Consider the following 10,538-nt stretch of genomic DNA (forward strand, 5'->3'; position numbering starts at 1 on the left):
CTTATATCACAGAAAGGAAAACAAGATGTATGAGGCATCAGAATTAGCAAAAGATTTAAAAAGAAAAAAAAACGCTTGAAGCAAAAAATCTAATAATTGTTTTCAGGTCAAGGTATAGCTTTGTCTATAAATAACCAAACATTTGAATTATTCACTTGATCACATTTATAATAAAGATGATTATATTGCAGGATAAAATCTTTTCTCAATAAAAGTAAGTTACCAGCAGTCAGATGTATGAAATAAAATGAAATGAAATGACATGAAAAGAAATGAAACTGGTAGTTTTCTACTGCAATTTGAAAATTTCTGAAAAGATAAGCTATAGTTAGATTTCTCTGACAATGAAGTGATGGAATTTCTAAGAATAAATTAAAATATATAGTTAATTTATTATACTTGTTAATTTATTATATGAAAGCATTTTTTTTAATTATCAAGACATGTTAATTACATGACAAGTTTCTAATTATATGTAGCTTTAATAAGGTGCAACTAATACTAAGCTGATAGTTTTTTTAAATCTAGAGATGACACTAAGTAAAAGGAAATAAATGTTGAGAAGAAGACAGTAAATGTTGAGAAGAAGACAGTAAATGTGATCAATTAGTGAGAAAATGTGACGCGCTGTTGAGACTCAGCTAAGCGCAGTGAAGAAAGAGAACAAATATTTATATGGGGGAAATTATATTTTTATTTACATAACCAGATTACAGGCAACTAAAAGATTGTAGGTAAGTAGAAAGGGAGAACACATGACAAATCTCAAAAAAAAAAAAAAAGTAGGGAACCATAATCTTTTGTAATATGGAAAGAAACAATAAATAAATAAATAAATAATAAAAAAATAAAACTTTTTGAAGAAACTGAGGCACTGCAAATAGAGAATTTTTTAAAAATATTTTTTTCTATATGTTTGACCAGATTTACTTTTTGTTTTTTGTTTTTTTAATAAAATCTAGATAATTACAATTTAAATAATTTCTTTCATTACAACCAGTTAATTTCATAAAAGATCACTGAAGCATTTTCAATGAATATAACTAACTGAAAGTATGGACATTCATGATCAACGGTCAGGATAAGAACACAAACGGCAACTTCAGTTTTTATATTCACAATTACGAAAGTGTAGTTAAGGGTCTGGGCTTCATTTGATGGTGTCATTCACTTTTAAATGAAACTAAAAAGTTCTAAATTCAGATTATTAAATAAAATTATCTCAATTTTATATACGTATGGATTGAGTGTGTCATAAACCTAATTAGTTATATGAATGATGTGTGTGTGTGTTGTGTGTGTGTGTGTGTGTGTGTGTGTTGTGTGTGTGTGTGTGTGTGTGTGTGTGTGTGTGTGTGTGTGTGTGTAAAGAAATAACAATTTCAGTTCAAAAAACCCCCAAAAAAAAATTCAATTTTGACATCGAAAATATTTCGTTTTTAGATATTTTGCTGACAATTTGGTAAGTTTTAAATGTTAGCTCAGTTTATTTAGGTTCTATTCCATATTACATAAGATTATAGGGGAAGACGAAAAATATTTAAAAATCACAGTTTGTTCAAAGGTATTGGGAATCTTTAGAGGAGCAGAAAGTGGGAAGAAGTTAATATCGCACTACAGAATAGCAGGAATCATCGTGTTTATAGATGTAGTAGTAGTAGTCATTTGATGAAGATATATTCTGTGTCACAGTGACACTACTAGAAGAAATTTGGGTATCTTGGGTCCATTGGGCTGCATCAGCTCTCGCTGTTGTAAAGTCTGCAGGTGAAGAGATACCACAGGCCATAAGTACAAAGAAAGCTATTTAGTTAGATTATGTTTAAAGTTTGATACCAAGGAGTGAATAATTAAATAAATAATATAAATTTAGATATAAGCCAAACATATATAGATATTGAAAATTATTTTTAAATATCATTCTAATAGCATATTTAATAAATGCCTTTAATTCATGTTTCTATTTATCAATTAAAATAAAGTTATGAATAATAAGAACGAATAAACTCTTTTTAATAAAGTTATGAATAAGAATGAATAAAATCTCATCAATTATTTACAGAAACATTAAATGTTTTGTCTTTAACAGAATACATAATTACAGAATTTAGAGAACATTATTTGACTCGAATTAAAGCATCCTCCTTGGGTTTTCTACATGTAGAAATACTATAATTTATATATAACTTTGGAAGTGTTAATAAGCAAGCAAAGTTAATAAGCAAGAAACATTAATAAGCATGCAAAATTATGCTAATTGTTTTCTTCATAGACAATATTAGTGTATGGCATGTTAATATGCTGTAAATATGATTATATATATATATATGTATATATATGTCATTGTTATTAATAAGAAGAAGAAGTGTGCTTCATTTTATATGTTAAAATATGAAATGTGCTGGTATGAATATGTCTTAGATGATAAGGGTGCAGTTTAATGATAACAAAATATCAATCTTGAAATATTACACATCAAATGAAAATAACTGAAAGTGAACCAAACATAAAACCAAACAGATTATGGCATAAATGATAATTAATATTTTACACTTGTTGACAGAACATGCAGAAATGACATCAAATAGGATAAAGTGCAGAATGTTGCAGACAGTCTTAGAAGTTAAAGGGATATTTCTTGATATCGTTCAGTTCTTGTTAAAAGTACATTTTTGGTAAGAATATGGAAATAGGATAATTCACACATCATAATATTATAAAAACCTTGATATCATTCAGAATCATTAAAAAAAATTGAAAATAAGTATTTTAATAAAGAAAAAAGGAAAAGCTGGAAAATTTCAAACCATTACATTTACACACACAAATAAAACAACCTCAAAGAAGTTAGAAACAACAGCCAAATGGAATGTTATTTATGGTATTTCATAGTTTTACAACTGCTACTCCTACATCTGGTACACTTACAAACAAAAATTAAAATTAAATATAACATCTTACTATGCTATTATCAAAAAAAATGTAAACTAGATTAAGGCAATAGATAAATGGAAGACTGGAAATGAGGCACTCCACTTTTATGACAATGATGTTTGTGTATAACTATCCTTTGATGTCAAGACAGCCAACTTCATTCTCAAAAGTTGATATAAGAAATAGTATAAAAGCTTAGAAGCACACTGGGTATAAATTTTGTATTCTTTTTTGTAGTGTTGTTCCAGGGAAATTTGTCAGAAGCAATGTTGTTGCTCTAGACATCAGTAAAGCTTTTCTTTGTATTTGGCATGCAAATCATCATCATCATCGTTTAACACCCGCTTTGCATGCTAGCATGGGTTGGACGATTTGATTGAGGACCGGCGAACAAGATGGCTGCACCAGGCTCCAATCTGATCTGGCAGAGTTTCTACAGCTGAATGCCTTTCCTAATGCCAACCACTCTGAGAGTGTAGTGAGTGTTTTTACATGCCACCGGCATGAGGGCCAATCTGGTGGTACTCTCCTGTCAAAACTGATGGCCTAGCTGCTTTTACTGCATTCATATTCTTAATTGCACTTTTGACTAGAAGCTGGTCACACTGTTGGGTCTTCTTGGGATAGTTGCTATTTCCCCCATACACTCTCCACATTTAGCAACCAACTGTAGTAATATTTTCAAACCGCTTTCTTCTCAGCATCAATGAGGGAAAGCAGGTCACTGTGTCCTACACACACTTTCTCCCACTTTATCTTCTCTGCTCTCCCCTTTTTCTTAATCTTTTCTGTCTGTTCTCTTAGCATTATGGTTCTGTCCAATGTGCCATTCCACTATTATGTCACCTTCCATCAAATTGGAACCTTGCTTCAACTACAGATCATATTTTTAGATTAGAGCAAGTTGTCATGAAGATACTGTCAAATGTCTTCTATGTTGTAGGGTTCTATCTCCACCAACTTAATATGCAAGCCACCTAGAACTTTCCTTAACTAACATTTAACAGAAGGGTCTTTCAATTTGGATACCTTCTTTCTCTAAATTGGAACATATCTTTGAGTCCATTTAGCCATTAATCATTAGTCTTGTATAGCATGATATATTCCTCACCAGGAAAAGGGTTTGTATACATTACAACCTGTCTATCCATTTCCTGGTGCCTCTATCTTGCCTGTGCATTCATCTGATTAGAGGTGATTATGTGGTGAGTCAGTTTCATGAAGTTAGTTTTGCAAGAAGTCAGGCCATTTCATCATCATCCTCAATTAATGTCTGTTGTCTATGATGACATAGGTTGGATGGTCTGACAAGAGTTGGCAAGTTGGATAGCTGCACCAGACTCCAGTCTGATTTGGCATGGTTTCTAATTTCAGCCATTTTACAAAGTGTGCTGGGTGTTTTTATGTGGCACCACCACGAGTGTTTTTCACTACCAAAGCAGCTAGTCTTAACACTTCTGTTGGGTCTTCTTGAATACAGTATGGGTCTTCTTGAATACAGCAAAGCACCAGGCATCTTGGTACTTTGTCATCTCATCTGAAAGGTTCAGCATCCTGTTACATAGAATTCAAATAGCATTCATCCCCCTTCATTCATTGAACCATATCCATAGCTTCTATGTTTGCCTGAGTAGCTATCTTGATAAACCCAACATTCCTATAATTGTTGTCTCCAGCCATGATAATGAGGTCACTGTTATTTATTATAGAGTACCATAGAAATGGTACTTTTGCATATTTGTTAGTCCTGGTAGAGGTAAATATGAAGAAATTATTATTGTTGTGTTGCAATGACTAATCTAAGCTTAACTATTCTGTTTCACACTCTGACTATTTTAAGTATTGTATCCATTTCTTGGCCATGCCTATTCCACCCACTTTAGTGCGGTTACCAACCCAGGAGCATTTGTATCTATGATCTTTGCATATGAAGAGTCTGGTTGAGGTTCTTCTCCATCTTAAATATCACCTTACTTTTGATCAAGCATCTCCACAATTTCTCAAGTCCTACCTTTCATCTGCCAATACTTGCAGCAAAATGATTGGCAAGAACTGTAATTCTTTTAACAATACTTTCTAATAACTGTCAGCCTACATGAGTAGGGGTAAAGGCAAGTTAAAATATTTTAAAAATTTGGCTCAATTTTACAAACTAATTCATGTTTTAATTTAAATTTTCACAAACCATTTTCTCTGAGAAATCATTCCAGTCTTTATAAGGAATTAATATGAGATGGTTGAAGGAAATTACACGAAAAAATGTAACGCTTCAAAATACAGAAGACTCTGAAAATAGCAATTCAGAAGTTTAGATGTACTAAAATTTTCACAAATAGATTTTTCTATCTTATATTAATGATTTTGTATACTATATAACACTGACACTCAGATTTAGTGATAGAGTAAGACCAGTGCACACTGCTCCATATAAAGGAAGCAGCAAAAATTGTAAAATACAGGACTAAATACCATTCCTTAATTCTATGACTTTATATTTTCAAGTTGAAATCCTACCATACACAATGCACATTTCATGTCTCTAAGGTCAATAAGTAAGTATTCAGAACATGCTAGCCTTCGTCTAATATGCTCTACTCTAATATTTGTATTCTGGAGATAACAAAACCAAAATAGTTAGTGTAAAATTACAGTGAGAGATATTATAATTTAGGATGTATTCAGAAAAAACTATGAAATACCAAATAACAGCAACATATCTCTTTTAGAAGCATATAATGAAAACGTATTTCTTACCAAATATAATGGTACTCACCAAAAAGTCTACTGGGTTCAACTGGAACATCAGACTCTAGGGGTATACCCCTTCCAAATTGGTTTTCAGCAGTCACACGGAAAAAGTAATAACAATCTTCAATCAATGACAAAATACAAAGGGTGGTTGTCTCAGAATCGGTACGTCCTAAAAATGTCCAATCGTCGGAGGAAATTTCTTTTGTTTCAATAATATATCCAGTTATGGGAGAACTGCCAACATTCTCAGGGGTCTCCCACTGGAAAGTCGCATTATCTCTAGTGATGCTTGAGATCCTCAAAGGCCCTCGTGGCCTTGTTGGATAATCTGAAGAAATGAGAAGTAAAAGTATTAGAACAATATATACTATGTACAAATGAAACACAAATTAAAACAGCTATTCATCATTAAAAGAAAAGTAACAAAGGTATGTATATTAAAAAGAAAATATATTACATATTACAAAGGCAAAAAAGTATGATGTGAATCTTTTAAAAAAGCACAATAAATAAATAAAAATCTTTTGTTTTCCACAATTGTTACTTTAAAATTATCATTATTCGATATATATATATATATATATATATATATATATATATATATATATATATATATACCCCTTGTGTACAGAAAGAAGACTTTACATTAGAAAGCATAATTATTACATAAAATTTAATAAGATATTTTGATAGATTTTACATTTGTTCAAGATAAATATGCACCACCACCCCACATCCACACACATCCACAAACACTCACTCACTTACACAGATACACCATCATCATCATCATTTTTTCCATGCTGGCATGGATTGGACAAGACTTTCTCAGGGAACATTCTATGGCTAGATGTCTTTACATTCACATAAGGTACTTCATTTGACTGATCTGCACATGTCAAGCTGATTAGCTATAAAACATATTGATTACGCAGGACATAAGCAAATGTCACTGCTCCCCAGTATTGTCTACTTAATGACATGTGGACATATGCACACATGATGATTTCTGTGCAGTCTTCATCTAGCAAATTTCACTCACAAGGCATTGATCAACAAGAGGCTATAGCAGAAGACACTTGCCAAAGGTGCCACACAATGGGATTGAACATGGAACTATGTGGTTGGAAAGTGAAGTTTTTAACTACACATTTATACTTCTGCATTTAGACACACATACAGGCCATTTTAATTCAATCCTGTTTCAATTGCGTATGCCAAGTTTATATATACATATTTATATATATATATATATATATATATATATATATATATATATATATATATATATATATGTATGTATATATAGATTCAGTATATGCAATTAAAACATCATTGAATTAAAATCGCTTGTGTGTGTGTGTGTGTGTGTGTGTATATATATATATATATATATATATACACTAAAAAAAATGTAAAACTCTATCAAAAGTATATTATTAAATTTTATACAGTTATTATAAATTTGAGTATAAAATTTATGTTTTTCAGACAAAGGTAAAATAAATGCTTTAGGATATTTGCTTTAACCAAATTAATTTCAAATATTTATACATACAAATAATATTCATTGATAGAAGATTAAGTAAAACACTGTCAAGGAAATGATCATATTTCATGCTCTTTTTTTTTATGGGAAAAATTTAACCCAATGAAGATTAGTTTTAAAATAACGAACCCTCTTTATTATTCTTTATTTGAATAATATAGAATAATTAAAACAGAAAATCAGATAAATTAATTAGTTTATAAAACCCTTTTTTCAAGCTAATTTTTTGTATTCTACACATTGAATACAAGGCCAGCAAGTTTGCAGGAGGAGACAAGCTGATTACATCGACTTCCTGTGCTCAACTGGTACTTATGTTATCAATCCTGAAAGGATGAAAGGTAAAGTCAACCTTAGTGGAATGTGAACTCAGGATGTAAAGATGGATGAAATACTGCTAAGCAGTTTGCCTGGCATGCTGACAATTTATTCAGCTTGCAGCCTTATTGTACCCAACATATTAATGATCATATTTAATTTAAGGCACTAAAATTAAATATATAAATAGAAATTTCATTTCCTAAAAATGCATTTTTACCAAAAATTATATAATAATTAGCAATTTATAAAGTTTGAAAGAAATTAAAATGCATCTACATATATATATATAGTTGCCATATTTCTTTCTATAATGAGTACCTCTGAGGAGCAGAGTTACATTATCAGACTGTTACCTAACACTTTGTTGAACCCCTAGTGTAAAACCAATCGGTAAGATTGGGCATGACGTATATATAATACTGTGCACTTCGATTAATATATATACGTGTGTATATATACATACATATATATATTATCTAGCAATGAGATATTTAAGATTACCTTCATAAATATCTTACTACTAAATAATATATATATATATATATATATATATATATATATATATATATATATATATATATATATATACATATATATATATATACATATATATATATATATATATATATATATATATATATATATATATATATATATATAATAGTTTAAAGAAAACAGATTATACATAGAATAATCATTTTTTAATCACTGTGCTGTCAATTAATAAGTTCTAACATTTTTTTACCTACATTAGGTTTCAACCAATTGTTATTGTCCATATTTGCTCCTTTAAAGTGCCTTATGATGTTATAAAACAATGGCCTCCTCTGAACATATTTGACTGATATTTTTCCCTTTTCTTGAATGGACAATTTAGTCTGACTGAATAGTAAGCCTTTAGTCCTTTTGTTTAACTGTGTGTTGGATGCTGTTCTAAACATGGTTCAAAACTGACTTTTTAACCCTACTGGTCAAGGGAAGAATCTGCTTCCTCGTAACTAGGTCACATTACTATTCCATGCCTATTAGTTTATTTGATAAACACTTTAATCATTGTTTTCACCAAGGGTAGTCAAGGTCTTCAATTTTGCCACTACCAATCCTATCCTATCCAAAGTGTCAATACCCTACTGTATCCCTATGCATCCTTTTTATTCATATTTTTTTATTAAAATATTGATTATGGCATGTGCCTATATTGATCCTATGCCGTTGTTTTTTATATCTACACTGTTATTATTTATTAATTAATTATTTATACGATTGTTACTATTATAATATTATTTTAATTATTAATGTTAATGGATAGGTTGGGCTCATATTGCATGTATGTATATCCAATTTATAGTATTATAGGTATTTATAGGTATTATGTCTGTTTAATATTTTATCATATTATCCTTAGGTTATCATTTCTATTATATCCCCAGCACAGGTTTAACTAATCTTGTTTTTCTTTTGTTAATCATGTCCATTATATGTATATTTATTTATAAGGACAGGAATCAGGTCCCCTACTTGCCTGCTGATGATTTATTTAGGCTATGATGTAACAGTCTAGTATATTTACCTTAAGGTAATTCCTCTTCTTTTCATCATATATATATATATATATATATATATATATATATATTCTTTATATATATATATATATACTTTATATATATATATATATACTTTATATATATATATATATATACACTTTATATATATATATATACTTTATATATATATATATATACTTTATATATATATATATATATACTTTATATATATATATATACTTTATATATATATATATATATAAAGTATATATATATATATATATACTTTATATATATATATATACTTTATATATATATATATATATACTTTATATATATATATATATATATATATATATATATATATATATATATTTATTTATTTATTTATTTATTTATTTATGTGTTTCAGCCAAGTGGCTGCGGTCATGCTGGTGCACCACCGTGATTTTCACGTTCCTCGCATGGCTCTTCTCCCCCACCTGACATGGTCCAATCAAGAGTTTTGATGGCACATCTGGTGTATAAGAGAATTTGACATAGCTGCCCTAAACTGCGTCTCATTACGAGCCATTGGTTCGTCTGGTACCGTGGAGAGGAAGGTGTCAAGTTTTGTCTTGAAGACCTCCGTATCCATGTCTTGCATGTCTCTCAAATGTTTTGGCAGGGCATTGAAGAGCTGAGGTCCTCTGAAACCGAGGCTGCTGCAGTATCTCGTTCTTATGTGAGATGCAGTGGACGGTACCTTTGGCACCATGCAGTGGCGACCCGTGCGGGCGTTCCTGTAGTACTTGATGTCAAAGTTTGGCACCAGTCCTTCCAGTATTTTCCATATGTATATTATTACATATCTCTCCCGCCTGCACTCCAGGGAGTAGAGACCTAGTGCCTTCAGTCGCTCCCTGTAGTTCATCTGTTGGACTGTGGCGATCTTTTTTGTATAGTGCCGCTGAATTGCCTCGAGTTCTGCTGTCCGCTTAACACTGTGTGGTGACCACAACTGAGAGCAATAGTCTAGGCGGCTCAGAACAAATGTCTTCCACAGAGTCAACATGACTTTTTGATCCCTTGTACGGAATGTCCTCAGTATCCACCCTGCCAGTTGTCTGCACTTTGCTGTCAACTTGACAATGTGCATGTGAAATGATGCATCACTACACATGTTGATGCCCAGATCTCTTACTGTTTGTGGTTCTGGGATTGCAGTACCTCCAGGCCCTGTGTATGCCAGTTGGGAGGTGCTTGTGGTCTTGTAGCGCAGTACTTGAAATTTTTTGCATTGAACTGCATATTATTTTGCTCTGCCCACTCATATATTGCATTTAGGTCATTCTGCAGGCTTACAATATCATCAGGATTCTTTATTGCCTGAGATATCTTTGTGTCATCAGCATAGCTAGTGACAGTGGCTCTCCGAGTGACCGTGGGCATGTCCAGAA

General features: G+C 31.1%; 1 protein-coding gene across 1 annotated transcript in view; it reads right to left on the reverse strand.

Moving 5' to 3' along the window:
• Positions 1-670: 670 nt before the first annotated feature.
• The window catches only part of LOC106877301 (uncharacterized), a 449,889-nt gene continuing 440,021 nt past the window's right edge, over positions 671-10,538 (reverse strand). Inside the window, exons 286-287 of the mRNA XM_089338059.1 lie at positions 5,708-6,013; positions 671-1,761 (exon numbers count right to left, since the gene is read on the reverse strand). Coding sequence (XP_089194185.1) covers positions 5,965-6,013 — 49 coding nt within the window. The 3' untranslated portion in view covers positions 671-1,761; positions 5,708-5,964. The remainder of the gene's footprint in view (positions 1,762-5,707; positions 6,014-10,538) is intronic.

The sequence above is a fragment of the Octopus bimaculoides genome, chromosome 2 (genome assembly GCF_046866305.1).
Source record: "Octopus bimaculoides isolate indiv1 chromosome 2, ASM4686630v1, whole genome shotgun sequence".
In the NCBI taxonomy this organism is placed as follows: Eukaryota; Metazoa; Mollusca; class Cephalopoda; order Octopoda; family Octopodidae; genus Octopus; species Octopus bimaculoides.